This window comes from Chiloscyllium plagiosum, chromosome 24, assembly GCF_004010195.1.
Source record: "Chiloscyllium plagiosum isolate BGI_BamShark_2017 chromosome 24, ASM401019v2, whole genome shotgun sequence".
NCBI classification, from domain to species: Eukaryota; Metazoa; Chordata; class Chondrichthyes; order Orectolobiformes; family Hemiscylliidae; genus Chiloscyllium; species Chiloscyllium plagiosum.
The window spans coordinates 784,627-802,781 of record NC_057733.1 but is presented as its reverse complement, the minus strand read 5'-3'; the positions used below and the strand labels follow the sequence as shown (position 1 = coordinate 802,781).

General features: G+C 45.3%; 1 protein-coding gene across 1 annotated transcript in view; it reads right to left on the bottom strand.

Moving 5' to 3' along the window:
• The window catches only part of pkd1b (polycystic kidney disease 1b), a 205,610-nt gene that overhangs the window by 162,887 nt on the left and 24,568 nt on the right, over positions 1 to 18,155 (bottom strand). Inside the window, exons 6-9 of the mRNA XM_043715206.1 lie at positions 17,595 to 17,726; positions 12,817 to 12,992; positions 10,310 to 10,446; positions 5,039 to 8,688 (exon numbers count right to left, since the gene is read on the bottom strand). Coding sequence (XP_043571141.1) covers positions 5,039 to 8,688; positions 10,310 to 10,446; positions 12,817 to 12,992; positions 17,595 to 17,726 — 4,095 coding nt within the window. The remainder of the gene's footprint in view (positions 1 to 5,038; positions 8,689 to 10,309; positions 10,447 to 12,816; positions 12,993 to 17,594; positions 17,727 to 18,155) is intronic.

Sequence of the window (18,155 nt, the reverse complement as noted above, 5' to 3'; positions counted from 1 at the left end):
ATAGGGACTGAGGGGGGATCTTTCAGAAGTGTATAAAATCATGACAGACATGGACAGGGTGAACACACTCAGTCTTTTTCCCAGGATTGGGGAATAGAGAACTAGGGGGCATCAGTTTAATGTTAGAGGGAAAAGAATAAAATGTAACGTGAGGGTCAACGTTTTTTACACAGAGGGTGGTATGCATATGGAGTGAGCTGCCAGCGGAAGTGGTTGAGGCGGGTGCATGAACAATACTTAAAAGGCATTTGGACAAAAACATGGATAGAAAAGAATTAGAAGACTATGGGCCAAGTGCAGGGAAATGGGGTTAGCATGGATGGACATTTTGGTCAACATGGAGTGGTTTGGGCCAAATGGCCTGTCTCCATGCTGGAGGATTCTATGACTCTATGAGTCTACAACTTTTACAGATGTACTAGATAAAGCACACTGACTGTTTGTTATGGCAACTGCTCTGCCCAGGTCTGTAAGTACAGAAGGTGGTGTGGACAGCCAAGACCATCACAGAAGCCAATCTCCCATCCATGGACCCCATTGACACTTCTCGCTGCTATGGAAAGGCTGCCAACATCATCAAAGAGCCTTCCCACCCCAGCAATGCACTCCTGATGAAGGGCTTCTGCCCAAAACGCCGACTCTCCTGCTCCTCAGATGCTGCCTGACCTGCGGTGCTTTTCCAGTGCTACATTTTTCAACTAAAACCTCTTGCGTCAGGCAGAAGATATCGAAACTTGAACACATGCACCAATAGGTTCATGAACAGCTTCTTCCCTGTCGTTAGACTGATAAGCAGACTCTCTAACTTCAAATAATGTTGATTTTGTTAATGTTGATTTTGTTTCACACACATCCTGTGCAGTGTAACCTGTATGCCTCCCCTTCTTGTCAGCCTTCTGCAGAAATTATATCCTCTGTGACACCCTGGTCCAATCTTCCTTCACTCCCAATAGCTCTCCATAGCCTCATGGCACCTCCCTCTGCTAACACAGAATGCTTAACATATGAATATTTATTTCCTCCCTCCTCAGTAGCCAAGGGCCCAAACACACCTTCCAGCTGAAGCAGTCCTTTACCTACACTTCACGTACTCTAGTCTACTGCATTTGTTGCTTACAATGTGGTCTCTACATTGGGGAAATGAAACATAGACTGGGTGACCGCTTCACAGAACATCTATGCTCTGTCCACAAAAAAGACCCTGAGCTTTCCAGTTCCCTGCAACTGTAATACCCCACCATGTACCTTGGCCGACATCTGGAAGCTGGAAGAACAGCACCTCATTTTCCACTTGGGGACCCTGCAGTCTTATGGATTCAATATCAAGTTCAATAACTTTAGGGCTTGAGCTCCCAAATGTCATTACCCAACCCCCATGTCTTGTTAACACATAGTCTGCTATTACACTCAATCCATTGTTAGCTACGAACAGTCCCCATTAATAGTTATTCATCCTTCTAGCCAGGTTGTTATTTTTTTCAGATTAGATTCCCTACAGCATGGAAACAAGCCATTTGACCCAACATGTCCATGCTGATCCTCCCAAGAGTAATCCTGCCAGATCCATTCCCTTTCATTTACCCCTAACTAACACACCTAACACTATGGGCAATTTAGCATGGCCAGACCTGTGGGAGGAAACTGGAGCACCCAGAGGAAACCCATGCAGACACGGAGAGAATATGCAAACTCCACACAGTCAACTGAGGCAGGATCAAACCCGGATCCCTGGGTGAGGCAGCAGTGCTAACCGCTGAGGCATGATGCTGCCCAGTTATTCATTCCTTTGTTGGTCCAACTGTTCTTCTATCTCTTTGGGTTCTATCCCCACCTATCATTTACTCCTTACTCCCTCCTCCCAGCTTATTTTCTATATATAAACTGACATTTTCCCAGCTACCATCAGTTCTGAGGAAGAGTCACGTGACCTGAAACATTAACTTTGATTTCTCTACACAGATGCTGATGTTACAAAGTTGAAAGCATGTATGTTCACTTCAAAGTTAAAAAAAATCTCATAACATCAGGTTATAGTCCAACAGATTTATTTGGAAGTATTAGCTTTTGGAGTGCCGCTCCTTTGTCAGATAGCTGGTGGGACAGGATCATAAAACACAGTAGTTATAGCATTAGATCATACCACTGATACAATATATTGAATAAACCTGTTAAGTCTTTCATCTTTAGAATGGGTTGCAGGTTTCGATTCATTAAAACGTAAATCCCAGATCTTCTTTCAAGTCACATTCCCAGGATAACTTTAGATTTTATTTTAAAAAGTGACATCTCAGCTCAAACAATGCATTAGTGAGGTTAGAGTCTGTCTCTATTCCAATTTTGAGTCAGACTGGTTCTATTTCCTACAACACACTTTAAAGTAGAGATCGTTTTCTGAATAGTGAAGTAAACTTGGGTCAATCTACACCCCATGGACGACAGCTGTTTGAGAAAGCAGCTCACTATCATCTTCTCAAGGGAAATGAGATTGGGCGTTAAGTATTGGCCCAGCCAGTGACACCCACGTCTCACAAGAAAATTTTTTTTAAAAGTCAGCGCAGCTTTGTGAAAGGAAAGGTTTGTCTGAAAATATTGCTTGAGATTTTTGTGATGAGAGCAAGAGGGACAGTGGTTAGCACTGCTGCATGGTGGCACAGTGGTTAGCACTGCTGCCTCACAGCGCCTGAGACCCGGGTTCAATTCCCAACTCAGGCGACTGACTGTGTGGAGTTTGCACGTTCTCCCCGTGTCTGCGTGGGTTTCCTCCGGGTGCTCCGGTTTCCTCCCACAGTCACAAAGATGTGCAGGTCAGGTGAATCGGCCATGCTAAATTGCCCGTAGTGTTAGGTAAGGGGTAAATGTAGGGGTATGGGTGGGTTGCGCTTCGGCGGGTCGGTGTGGATTTGTTGGGCCGAAGGGCCTGTTTCCACACTGTAATCTAATCTAATCTAATCTAAAAAAATAAGGGTAGTGCAGTTAACATATGCACATGGATTTCAACAAAACATCTGATGAGGTCCTATTAGGTCCTATTTAGGGGAGTCGATGACCTAGTGGTTATACCACTGCACTGTTATCCAGACACCCAGGTAATATTCTGCGGATCCAGTTTGAATCCTGCCATGGCAGGTGATGGAATTCGAACTCAATACAAATCTAATGATGGCCATGAATCTATTGTCGATTGTCAGAAAAAACCGATGTGCTCACTAATGTCGTAGAGGGAAGGAAACTGCCATCCTTATTTAGACTAACCTGCAGGTGACTGTAGACCCACAACAATGTGGAGACTCTTAACTACCTTTTGGGTATTAATTACTAGTGTAGCCAGCTATGCCCACATCCCATGGATGAATAAAAAGTACTGTTCAGAGGGTAAAATGAATTCCAATCCAAAAATGGCTCAGTGGAAGGAAGTGAAAACTATTTGGATTATTTTGTGACTGAAAGACTGCTTCCAATGGAATTGTACAGGGCTCAGTACTGTATCCGTTTCACTCTGTGGCATTGTCCAGTGTTTTGCATTTCTGTACAGAGTGAGATATTAGAAATCGTGGGCGGCACGGTGGCACAGTGGTTAGCACTGCTGCCTCACAGCGCCTGAGACCCGGGTTCAATTCCCGCCTCAGGCGACTCTCTGTGAAGTAATCTAATCTAATCTGAGATCATGTAGGTGGTGGTTATGTGGTTTGCAATGATGAATTAAGGTGTAAGTTTAGAAATATAACAATGAACTGGTTAGGCAGACAGAGCAGTACCAAATGGATTTCATTCTGGATAAGTATGAGATAGTGAAAGACTAACAAGGCCGGGAAATACATCAAGGGAATTGGACACTGAGAATTGTACAGAAGCAGAGGGACATTTCAGTGTACATCCAAGACCTGTGAGGGTGGCTGCACAGGCTGACAAGGTGATCAAGAAAACACATGGGATCCTTGTTTTTATTAGCTGAAGGATAGAATTTAAGGGAGGTCATGTTAGAATGGTTGATTTTGTGCGTATAATTCTGGTCACTACGGTAATGAAAAATGTGATGACGCTAGAGAAGGTGAAGAGGAGATTAATGCAAATGTTGCCTGGACTGAAGAATGATGGTTATGAGAAGAGATTGTTGGGATTATCAATTTTGGAACAAAGGCAGCCAAGTGGAAATGAAATGTACAAAATTGTGAAGGGTTTGAATAGAACAAGTAGAAAGGACCTATTCATCATGGTTGAGGGAGCAGAGATTTAGAGTGAAAGGCAGAAAGTTTAGAGAAGATCTGAGTTAGTAATTTTTCACCTACAGGTTGGTAGGATCTGGAACACACTGCCTGAATGGGTAATAGAAGCAGAAACCTGATCACATTTAAATATATTTGGATGGCGCCAGGACCTAGAGGGCAATAAAACAAGAACCAGAAAAACGGGATTAGATTGGACAGCTTTTCAGCTGTTGATGGACAACATGATGAATCGAATGGCCTTCTCTGTTGTAAATATCTTTGCTTCTATAATTTCTAAGATCCGCCTTCTCACCCAAAATATCCAATATTGCACCTATTTTTGAGTGGGCCAGAGAACACATTGGACAGAAGCTAAGTGACATTTGAGTACACTTGGCCCATGTGATTTGGTTTTGATTGCCTAAGAGGCTAGCAAGGAAATTTTTCAAACTCTTTCCTCTGATTGCACAGTTTTAATACTTCATCCAGGGGTTTCTATGGTTATGGAGCTGCAACATAGGAAGCATGATGAACCAGCTATTGCAGCACTGCCACCATTTCACTCGTGTTTCCATCCAACCAATATTGCACAGAAAGTTTCTGTGGCTGGTTAGGATTAGACTGCATCATGGGTTGATAGATACTGATTGTATCTTTCGGAGACAGAATTAGGTGAATTCTTGAGGGAGAGAGTCTACAGGATTATGGGGAAAGAGCAGTAAAGTAAAATTCATTGAATTTCTGTTTGAAAGAAGGGGTACATACTCCACTGGCCAAATGGCCTTCCTTAAAGAGACCTCTTCCATGATTTTATGAAGGAAATTAGCACTTACCTCAGCTTCACAAGCCCAGCGATAAGACAGAAAAGCCTCCTCCTCCTTCTCAACATCCGGGTCATAGGATTTGGATCCATCTAGTACCAGATCCTGGTGATTGGCCCATGTTCTCTCTGATCCTCCATTGATAATGGCCAGCAGCTTACTCTGTACCACCTGGATCACTGCTGTCACTTTCTGACTCAATGGTGTGCTAACAAAGTCCACTGTGAACTGCAAGCAATGTGCACCTAGAGGTAGTGCCAATTTTGGCAAGGCCAGGATGGGTTTGCCAGTATCCACAGTGCTGAGGTGCACTCCGGCTGACCCATGGCATCTGGTGCCCTCAAACAGCTCCCAGTGGTAGTGAGCCTGGTACGCTGTGCAGCCCCTCAGGTCTACCTTAGCCTCAAAGTAGCTTGCTCGTGCCCGGATGATGGTAGGTGGTGGTTTGACCAATCTGACTTCAGGAGCCCAGCAAGCAGGCTGCCTCACAAGGATCGCCAGGTGAACAACTGCAGAGCTAATGTCATTGAAGGCTTTGGCCTCTACAGTGTACCAACCAGCAGTCTTATATCTATGCTGAATAGTGCCATTCTGGCTGGTATATGTCTCAGGTGAGTCGCCAAAGTTCCAGAGATATCCAACATCCGTGCCCCCCACTAGCACCACCTGAAATGTCACAGCCTGTTCCACAAATGGATCAACATTGTCACTCCAGAGCTTGTCTACCACTGACACGGGGAGTTGAACTTGAGTGCACTCAGTGAGTGAAAGGGCACCAAACTGTCCAATAGCCTCCACATGGACAGTTAGCTTGCCTGTGCTCTGAGGGGTGTAGATAATGCTTGACCCTGAGCCATGCTGATCGGGTAAGCCTGGCAGGTGGAGGTGCCACCTGTACATCACACCTGTCCCTGTGCGTACCCTCGCGGTGAGCATCATCGCCTGGTTGGCCTCCACAGCGGACTGGCAACAATTAACCAAATAAAGCCCAGTGACCTCTTCCAGTACCTCCAGGGAGGCAGACCGGGTCTCACTGCTGACTTCATTGCGTGCTGTCGCGGTAACATTCTGCTGTCCTACTGAAGGGAATGCCACCTTGTAAGTGTCTTCATGTAGTGACAACTGTGTGCGCAAAGTGGTGAAATTCAGGAAGTAGCGCACCATGCTGCCCTGCTGGACACGAAGAGTAAATGTCACTGGTTCACCAACCCTAACAATTGTCTTGTCCATCTCGATGACAAGCCCGGTGACACTGTCTTGCACTGTGAGGTTATGGTGTACTGACTGCCAGCTAACTCCATTGGAAGCGTTGAGGGTGAGTTGGTACACTCCTGCTGAGCTGAATGTATGATTGATCTCACGGCCATGCCAAGACTGGGTGCCCACTGGGCTCAGCAGGCACCATTCCCAAAAGATAGCAGTACCTCTGCCTGCAAAGCCCTTCAGGTGAGTGATAGCATTAGTCTGCAAGTAAAAAGGGGGTGCCGCACTTCGCACATTGTAGCTCACTTCAGAGATAGGCTCTTGGATTGTTAAAACAAGGGAGCTCTGGGCATTCCCTAGCCTGTTGTGGACAGTCACGTTTACCATAGTGATTCCTGCTGTTGAGTACACATAGGAAAGTGAGGAGATGCTGGTCCTGAGATGATTTTCAGCTCCTTCAATGAACCATTCATACAGTAAATCAGTCCCAGAGGTGACTGTGATGCTTAGTTGAACTGGTTGCCCTGTGGCTACATTGCATGGTGTTGAAGTAACCTTCACCCCACTGATACGCTCCAATACGGAGATCTCTTCACTTTGGCTGACTTCTCCAATAGCATTTTTGGCCAATACCACTAACCAGTAATCCCCAGCTACCTCTGGTTGAAACATCATGACTGACCCTTGACCTACGGCAACCACAACTTGGCCTTGCCTAATGGTCCATTCATAGGACACATTTGAGCCCAGTGCCACGTGTGCACGCAGTATACAAATCTCCTTGGCAGCAAAGTAGTTTCCGTGAATCAGATCTCCAGTGTTTATTGTCACATCTTGGATCTTTTCTTCAGCCTGAACAGTGACCATTTTTGTTTCTTCACTGACCTCATTTCTTGCTGTCACCACCACTCTGTAAGTGCCAGGCTCCAGGAAGCTGTGTTTGAAACTGGATGATCCATGGTGTAGGACACAGTCTCCACATACTGCCCAGAAGAAGACAACTTGTTCCCCTGCAGACAGGGAAGCAGTGAAGACGACACTCTTCCCGGTTTCCACCGCTAGCTGGTCAGCACTGACATTCAGCTGGCTGATGGGTGTGATGACATGAATATTCAGGAACCTCTCCAGGTGACTGACCAGGTTTACCCCCACCACAGTCACGGTGAACCGTCCACATGTCCAATAAATGTGAGATATCTGCTGGCCCTGTGTCCTAGTAGTGCCATCGCCAAAGTCCCAGTGGAAGGTGGCATTGGTGCCTGAGGCACCATGGAGATGAAATACATATGTCTTGTTCAGGGAGAGAGCCTCCTGGGCCAGACCCTCATGACGAATTGTGAAGTCCCCAACACTTTCCTGAACAGTCACTGAGCAGGAACTGCTTTGATGGTCAACATGGTTACTCACAGTGACCGCAGCCAAATAGATACCAACCTTATCATAGACAAAGGTCTGCTCCCTGCAGCCAGAAATAGGAGGTCCTGGCACCCCAAAATTCCAGTGGTATTGGTAAGGGTGCTGCTCCCCCTCCTCCGGGTCCACCTTGGCCACAAACTGAACTGGGTCTTTTAACTGTACGTATGGGTTCCTGGCCAAGAGCTGGACAGAGTGGATGGGTGCCTGTACATAGATAGCAGCCTGGTAGGATGCGGTGTTAAATGGGCTGGTGGCGGTAATGGTGATTGTGTAGTTCCCAGTCATGGTATAGGTGTGATAGGCCCCGGAGCTACCTCGGACCACCAGAGCTGGGCTCCCATCTCCGAAACTCCAGCGGTACCGAGTCTCATTCCCTGTGCTGGATACCTGAACCTGGAAGGAGGTATTACTTCCCGAGGCCAAGTATCCTGTTGGTCTGACAGCCAGCACCTTCAGTGCATGCACCTCTACAACAACCGACTGACTGGCAGAGCTGACCATGTTCCTCCCAGTTACCGTGATGGTATAACTCCCTTCCACTGGGTACTTGTAGGAAATGGTATCAGTTGTCAGATTTCCAAAGGTGTGTCCATCCCCCATACTGAAGGCCCACAGAATGTTTGTGCCACTTCTTGCTTCTGCATGAACCGATATTGTCGAACCCAGCTCACTGCGCTCACTGGTTGTCACCTTGAGGCATGTAATCTCTTCCTCCACTGTAACCATGAGATAGGAACTCATTGCACTGACTGTATTATTGACCTGGAGTGTGACATTGTAAATTCCTCTCATTTTAAACCTATGCTGCACCGTGGAGCTTGTCACCACAACAACAGGAGCTCCATCACCAAAGTTCCAAGTGTAGAATATCCCGTCAGAGTTCGGCCGAGGGTAGGCTTCAAACACAACGACTCCATTGGTGTGAGGGTGCTCTGGCATCTGTGCACAGCTCAGTTCTGTCAAGGGGGAGCGGACATACAGAGAATGACTCTGCCTAATGCGGCTCCACTGAGCAATACACTCCACTTCCAAAATGTAGTTACCTAGAGAGACAGAAGAGTATATTTAATACTGTTGCTTCTGACATTATACATTTCTTACACCACCACCCCGACAGCTGATAAACTACCCTTGGTGATCTGGGAGAACATGAGAATGGAGAGCAAACACAGTCAGAAGGAGGGAAAGAGTGGGAGACAGAGAAAGTAAACAAGGGAAACATGTGACACAACGTGCAAGTCAGAGATGGACCACAAGAAAAGGGAATAAGTGTATGGGAGAGACAGACAAAGGGAGAAAGCCAGAGCCATATTGAACAAAAGAGAGGTAGACAGAGAGAAAGATTGGGAAAGAAAGAGAGAGAAAGATTGAAAGAGGTTGGGACAAGAGAGTGACAAAGACAGAGAGGGATGCAGTGTCAAACGTAAGAGAGGTAGGCAGAGAGAATAAGAAAGAGAAAGAGGGAGATTGGGAAAGAGATAGACAGAGTAGGAGATAGAGACGGACGGTGAGAAAGACCAAGAGAAGAGAGGAATTGTTACCAAAAAACAGACGGAGACAGGCAGGGAGAGACAGGAAGATGATTACAAACCAATGGATAATGACAAACCAATAGTGCCGTGGCTTTTTCATTTTCTAAAAGAATTGTCAAGGGGACAGAATGAGTATCTTCAGCCAACGCTGGAATTGAACCCACACTGTAAGCATTATTCAGTATCCAAGGAGCAGGAGAATCGACATTCATCAGGAATGAAGGACTAACCTGCTGTACTTTTCCAGCACCACACTCTCGATCCTGATCTCCAGCATTTGCAGTCATCACTTTCTACTGCTCCATTATTCAGGGTAAGGCTCACTCAGTGTGTATCTGTACAGTCAGTGCTTTTTTCAGCAGGGTGAGGATCACTCACTGTGTAACTGTACAGTTAGTGTTTATTCCACAGGGCTATCGTAGCATCATTGTTTGTTCAGTAAAGTAAGGATCACTTACTGTGTAACTATACAGTGTCAGTGTTTTTTTTCAAATGATGCAAATGTATCATCCTGTAGAACTATATTTAAAAATCAGATTTCTGGACAAAGATATTTTTGAGGCAAAAGTGAGGACTGCAGATGCTGGAAATCAGAGCCTAGATTAGAGTGGTGCTGGAAAAGCACAGCCGGTCAGGCAGCATCCGAGGAGCAGGAAAATCGACGTTTCGGGGAAAAGCCCTACATCAGGACTAAAGGCAGGGGGCCTCCAAGGTGGAGATATAAATGGGAGGAGGGTGGGGCTGGGGAGAAGCTGGGGTTGAAGTGTTCTGAGGTGGAAGATGAGGCATTCTTCCTCCAGGCGTCAGGTGGTGAGAGAGTTGCAGTGGAGGAGGCCCAGGACCTGTATGCCCTCGGCAGAGTGGAAGTTGAAATGTTGGGCCACGGGGCGGTTTGGTTGATTGGTGCGGGTGTCCCAGAGATGTTCCCTAAAACGCTCTGCAAGAAGACGTCCAGTTTTCCCAATGTAGAGGAGACCTCTAACCTATCACCTTCATCCCAACCCCCACCCACATATTGTAGTCTTTGCTACTTTCTCCCCAGCTTCCCACCCCCCCTCCCATTTATCTCTCCACCCCGGAGGCTCCCTGCCTTCATTCCTGATGAAAGGATATTCTTGAGCTGTATCATTACCAGGCTGAGAGTATGCCCAGGTCATTTGATCTTGCACTATGACGGTCATGGTCCTTGGGTCTGGCTCAGACAGATAAGCGTTGTGTGGAGGACACTTGGAATGTATTATAGTGGTACTCGCATCTCCAAAGCTCCACCTGATTAAGAACAATGCAAAGTAACTGAACAGAGAACACATACGGATTGCCAACTTCATCAACATATTTAAAACACCCATTCTCAACCATCCAACCATTGTCACATGCAGCAAAGGCATTTCATATTCAAAACATGATCTATACTTAGTATGGAATCCTTTGGAACTGATGTTTCATAATAGACAATGATGTACTGCAAAATGTGGTTGTCCAAAGTCATCTGACTTGATCAGATAATTCAACACTGCCTCACTGTTTCAAAAGGGCAATATTTGGGGAAACAGAACTGTGAAAACCCACAGACGCAAGACCGCACGAAATTTGAGAGTTGTGAATGCAGCCCAATCCATCACAAAACCAGCATTCCTTCCATTGGCTCTGTTTATACTTCCTACTTCCAAGGGAAGGCAGACAGCTTGATCAAATACACCTCCCACTCCAATTATATGCTCTTTCACCCTCTTCCATCAGGCAGAATATACAAAAGTTTGAAAACGCATACCAACAGATTTAAGAACAGTTTTTTTCCCTGCTGTTATCAGACTTATAAACCAATCCCTCATATATTAGAGGTGATCTTTCTCTGCACCTTCTCTGCAGCTGTAACACTACATTCTGTATTCTGTTCTATTACCCTGATGTAGAATCACTGAATCCCTACAGTATGGAAACAGGCATTTGGCACAAGTCCACACCAACCCTCCAAAGAGTAACCCACCCAGACCTATTCCCCAACTCTATTGTTCTGCATTTCCCCCGACTAATGCACCTAACCTACACATCCCTGAACATTATGGGCAATTTAGCTTGGCCAATTCACCTAACCTGCACATCTTCGGACTGTGGGAGGAAACCGGAGCACCCGGAGGAAACCCATTGCAGACAATGTGCAAACTCCATACAGACAGCCACCCAAGGCTGGAGTCAAATCTGAGTCCCTGGCGCTGTAAGGCCACAGTGCTTATATAAAGAATGATTTGTCTGGATAGCACACAAAACAATACTTTTCATGATATCTCAGTACATGTGACAATAATGAATTAAATCAAATCAATGCAGGGCAACCATTTTTGTCTCCCTAGTTATTCTTTAAACATCTGCAGAAAGGCTCAACACAAGGAGGAAGGGTAGCAACATTTATGCCTTAAGAACTGACTGTATCATCATGAGCTCGATGATATAATGAAACCATTAATACAGCAAACTGACTTCCTGATAATATGACTATAAATGTGACTACCTGCAGAAAATCAATTTTTTCAAGAAAATCCTGAAACAATGTTGGTGGATGATTTTTTGATTATTACCAGTAAGAGTGAACTGTTCTCTCAACTCCACCTTTCCTGAGGGCGTTTGTATGTGTGACAGTATTAAACTGTAGCATGAGTATAGGAGCAAAGATGTCTTGCTGCAGTTGTATACAGAGTCAAGGGTGTGGTGCTGGAAAAGCACCACAGGTCAGGCCTGTCAGGTTTCCTGATGAAGGGCTTATGCCCAAAACATTGATTCTCCTGCTCCTCAGATGCAGCCTGAGCTGCTGTGCTTTTCCAGCACCACATTCTCAATGCTGATCTCCAGTATCCGCAGTCCTCACCTTCTACAGTTGCATACATGCTCCTCAGATGCTGCCTGAGCTGCTGTGCTTTTCCAGCACCACATTCTCATTGCTGATCTCCAGTATCCGCAGTCCTCACCTTCTACAGTTGCATACAGCCTTAGTGAGAATGTATCTGGAGCACTGAGTACAGTTTTGATCTGCTTATCTAACAAATAACAAATATAGTTAGTAATCTGAGGAACACAACACAAGTTCAGCAAATTAATTCACTCGATGGTAAGATTGGTTCATAAGGAAAGATTCGGTCTGTATTTTAAGAATAACAGGGTGATTGCATATAGATATTTTCCTAATCAACCCAGTCAGATGGTGAACTTGAACTTACAACATTTTTACAATGTGCAACAGAGTGGACATGGGTAGTTTTTTTATCCTGACTGGTGATCTTAGGATAAAGTGGTCAGCTATTTAGGACTGAGAAGAAGAGGAATTTCATTACTTGAAGGGTTGTGCAAGCTGAACCAATGAGCAAATTCAGGACAGGAATTGATAGGATTCTTGAAGACTAATGATATCAAAGGATTTCGGGATAGCGTGGGGATAGTGCAAGGAAGTGGTGTTGATATAAAAGATCAACAATGATCTAACTGAGTGGCGGAGCAGGTTACACACATGTACACATACATGCAAGCATCTGCATATGAGCACACACACAAAAAAATCCATATAGCTAACACATGCAAACATTCATGCATAGCTACACAGACACAGAAATGCACACAATGCCAAAATATGATGTAGATACCACTCACCGGAATGTGACCTCTGCTAAGCTATCCACCGTGATCCTGAAGGTGAATTTATGAGGTGTGTCAACAAGAAGCATGCTGGACAAACGAATAAACTGTGGATCTGTTAGAGGGTGCATGGTGTCAGCTACTAACTCAGTTTCTATGCTCTGCTTGCTCACAGGATTCACTGCCATTAACTGTAAAAAAAAAGCACAGTAAAATGTTACAGGCTAGGATCCAGGAAAGAGGTTTGGGGGAGTTAATGTAATGATACTTGTGACTAAGTTACAGGCTGGAATTTAATCGAGGAATTTCAATGGTTTCTCAAAAGTGCACGGTGGGGGGATACATACACACTAGACTGATTCCTGGAATGGCATGACTAACATATGACAGAAGACTGCATCGACTGGGCTTGTACTTGCTGGAAATTAGAAGAATGAGGGGGGATCACATTGGAAACACGTAAAACCCTGATGGGAACATATAAAATCCTATTCATGGTGAGAGGGGAAAAGGTTAAGGGAGATATGTATGGAAAGTTCTTTATGTGAGTGCCTGGAACATGTTGCCAGCGGAGGTGGTAGAGACGGGCATGACAGCATCATTTAAGATGTATCTAGACAGATACATGAATGGGTAGGGAGCAGGTCCTTAGAAAATAGGTGACAGGGTTAGATAGAGGATCTGGATCGGCGCAGGCTTGGAGGGCTGAAGGGCCTGTTCCTGTGCTGTAATGTTCTTTGTTCCTTCCTTTGTTCTTGACTGGACGGGCTAGATGTGGGAAGAATGTTCCTGATGTTGGGGATGTCCAGAGCTAGGGGCCACTGTCTAAGAATAAGAGGTAAGCCATTCAGGACTGAGATAAGGAAGAATTTCTTCACTCCAAAGGTTGTGAACCTGTGGAATTCTCTCTCACAGGAGGCTAATGGGCCCAGTTCATTAGATAGATTCAAGAGCGAGCTAGGCATGGCCCTTGTGGCTAAAGGGATAAGACTATGGACAGAAAGCAGGAATGGGATACTGCAATTGCATGACCATATTGAACGGTGGTATAGGCTTGAAAGACCAAATACCTGACTCCAGCACCTATTTACTGTGCTTCCGAACTAATGAGGGTTGCTTGTGTGTTACTATGAGAGGTGGGTTTATGCGTGATCAGATGATTGTTAATACTCTGTGGAAGTGATTTACTGAGCAGATGACTGGCAGCAAGACCTACACCAACTTGGTGTTGCTTTATTAATTAATTCTTTATTACACTGTCATTTGTACACCACTGTGCCTATTGCCTTGATGTGTCAGGAATTACTGTGCTGTCTTGCGTGTTTTGCACTTCTTATGCACTTTATGCTGCCCCTGCGTATGATTGTGTAGTTGGTGCTGTCCACGTAGCACACTCGGTCCTGGAGGAACATTGCCTCATTTTTCCCGTGTCAGTTGTATGTGGTAGAAATGACAAATAATGCTACTCTTGACTCTTAACTCTTTCTTTTCCATGACTGCGCTAAAAGAATGCACAGTGCACCGCTTGCCTTGGGCTGACTCCTCACTGAGGGCCACGATTTGGAACAAGGTGGCTCTCTGCTATCAATAGCAGTTCTTCTGCCGGTTCTCTGAGAGTATTTCAGGACCGAACACACATAATGGTGATCAAAGTCACCTTAGTTTCTGTTCCGAGATCACTTAGGGATCACATTGATTGGATCCGTGTGCTGCCAATCAGGGAGGTAAAGCAGACACTTTGGGGCAGCTTTTCTAGCCCTTTGCCCATATGAGGATGCTGAGCACTGGAGTCCTGAAAAGAGCTGCTCAGTCACTCAGGGAGCTGCTGTGTTCTGTCACCTGAGCCAGCTGGGAGCAAGTTCACTGGGAGACACAGTTGCCAGTGAATCTGTACTCACTGCTACTTCACACAACCTTCATCTCAGGGACTTCTGACAGATTTCTGATAGATCATAGGTGACAGAAAGAGGCTAAACTTGACTTGTACATGAATCCACACAATTAGGGAGAGTTACATATTGTCAGCCTCACTCTTTCATCCTGACCCATCTTAGTACAGTGGCAATACGGATCTTATTGTTTATTCAGGTTTGGAATGTAGGTATCACTGGTCAGGCCAGCATTTATTTCACATTCCTAATTGCCCAGAGGATAGTTAAGAGTCAACCAGATTGCTGTGCCTCTGGAGTCACATTTGGGTCAGACCAGGTAAGGATGGCATAATTCTTTACCTAAAGAACATGAATGAACCAGATGGCCTTTTTCTGACAATGGCTTCATGATCATCATCAGGGCAGCACAGAGGGGGTTAAGCACTGCTGCCTCCCAGCGCCAGGGACCCGGGTTTGATTCCACACTCTGACGACTGTCTGTGTAGAGTTTGCACATTCTCCCCATGTCTGTGTAGATTTCCTCTGGGTGCTCTGGTTTCCTCCCACAATCCAAAGATGTGCAGGTTAGGTGGATTGGCCATGGGAAATTGACCACAGTGTCCAGGGATATGCAGACTTGACCATGAGAAATGCAGGATTACAGGAATAGAATATGGGGTTGAGATCTGGATGGAATGGTCTTCGGAGGGTTGGTGTGGACTCAATGGGCCAATGGCCTGCTTCCACACTGTAGGGATTCAATGATTAGGCTCTTATTTCCTATTTTATTTAATGAATTCAAATACCACCATCTGTCACTGCTGGATTTGGACTCTGGATAAATAGTATAGCAATAATACCACTAGACTACTGCCTCCCCACAATTTTGATAGATGGTAGCTTTAGGTAAGATGGGGACAAGGGCAACCTCTGTCTCTTGTTTCATAACATGGAGCTGACCTGTCTACAAGACTTGTGGGCCTCACACTTGTGACATTCACCCAGCCCAGCAGAACCAGTCTTCACATTGTAGAGGGGAAAATGTGGATGTAGTTTACCCCAACAACAATTCACCGAGGGAAGGAACGATTATGATAAATAAAAAAAGTCTTAATTGGGGTTAAGTGAGTTAAGCAATTATATTGGAAAGGATTAGTGAATTCCATTAGTTTAATAACAGGGATTTATTTATATTGTTAACTTATTCCTATTTTCCTGGATTTATAAGGTTTCTGAATTAAACTGGTGTAGCTGACACACAGAATCCTGCAAAAGTGCAATATTGCTGAACTTGCAACAACCCTTGAGTTTTTCTGAGGCTGGAATGTGGATCACACCAGGCCATGCTGAATAAAGTGCCAGCAGACAGAACCATCGGGCTGTGAATTCTTATTGAATTCTTCGAGGAGGTGACCAAGCATGTGGATGAGGGTAGAGCATTTCTGAGGCTGGAATGTGGATCACACCAGGCCATGCTGAATAAAGTGCCAGCAGACAGAACCATCGGGCTGTGAGAACAGCACAGGCTCGAGAAAGGAAATGGGAGCAGAGGGGAAATGGATAGAACGGGGAATATTAGGTGTCTCTGCTATTTTGGAAAGTGTGAGAAACGAGCTACTCAAATTCTGAAATGGTACTTTACTGTCTATGTGGTGTACAATGTATAAATATTGAAATTGAGGGCAAAGCTCTATTTCAGAGTCCTCTGTCAATATGTTGGTGGAATAAACAATTGTTCACCTGTACTCAAGTCTCCTGGCATTATTTTGTACAATAATCTACCAGGATTTCAATACAGAATAATGGATACCTGAACTGCGATTGAAGTGTTATCGGAGTGTATTCGAAGTGTTCACAGGGTTGTGATATAGAATAGCAGATAACTGCAATGGTACAGTTACAGGCTGGAGTGAAACTGAGGAGTTCAGTTGGGAGGCATGTCTGAGGACCAAAGTTTCAATGAAGGACAACAGCAAGTAAAGGGCAGTCAGACTCATACTAGTTTCTGGAGCACATCTGGGCAATGGGAATGAAGGACTGGCTCTGCAAACAACTAATTATCATAGAATTATAGAATCTCGACAGTGTGGATGCAGGCCATTCTGTCCATTGACTTCATACCAGCCTCTGAATAGCATCCCACCAGACCCACCCCCCTACCCAATAATCTGCATTTCTCATGGCGAATCTTAGCCTGCACATACCTGGGCACTGTGGCCAATTTAGCATGGCAAATCCACTTAACAGGACACTTGGAGGAAACTCATACAGACATGGACAGAATGTGCAAACTTCACACAGTCACCCAAGGGTGGAATTGAACCGGAGTCCCTGGAACTGTGAGGCAGCAGTGCTAACCACCGAGTCAGTGTACTGCCCATCAATGTGACGAGACTGCTTACTGGAGGCAGAGTCAAACACTAAATAGGATTCATGCTCAGAAGGGCCTGAAAAAGGGCCTGTGCCCGAAACGTCAAATCTCCTGTTCCCTGGATGCTGCCTGACCTGCTGTGCTGTTCCAGCAATAAAGTTTCAACTTTGATCTCCAGCATCTGCAGACCTCACTTTCTCCTCATGCTCAGAAGCAACAACAAAAGATCTAAGAACGAGAGGATATTGTCACTCAATTGAAACAGTAACATTGATTGGTTTAATACAATCTATTGACCTAAGAGCAGAAATTGGGAGTCAGGAGGCAAAACTGTCAGAAAGAGGGGTCATTAATCATGAAAGGGAGAGAGACAGCAGAGACGGAAATAAAATGATTGCATGTAGAGATTGAATCTTTTCCTGGGATAATGAATTACGCAGGCCTGACATGGTAATGTTTCTCAACCCATGAAGGAAACAGGTATGTGTGAAGAGGTCCCTCCTGGCACCAAGCCAGGGATAACAACAGGGTGCTCCATTTGTCACACTGACCTTGAGCCTGTAGGTTGCTGGTCGTTTGAAGATCACCTTGTAGATTTGTCCACTGTAGGCAAACAGTGCAAGGTTGTCAATCACCCAAGTGAAATTGACAGAGGTGCCATGAGTAATCTGTGCTGAAAATATCTGTAAAGAAAGGCTTGTCACTGAAAGTAATGAATTAGACGGGGTCCTCTGCTCATCACTTTAATTGTGCTGCCATATCACATCCCCTTCCCACTGACCTCCTGTGAAATCCTCTACTTTACTATTCAACCATGGGAATGAAATCACATCAAAAAATCCACTTCATGACCTGCCCAGAGTCACAGAATAATAGAGTGCAGAAACAGGCCCTTCAGCCCAACTCGTTCGTGCTGACCAGGTTTCCTAACCTGAACCAGTCCCATTTTTCTGCGCTTGGCCTGTATACCTCTGTATCTTTCCTTCTGTTATAGCCCAGATCAGACCCCCCTCAAAATATTTTAAGAAATAGCCTGGACCCTAAGGTCCTTAGTGGGTGGCACGGTGGCACAGTGGTTAGCACTGCTGCCTCACAGCGCCAGAGACCCGGGT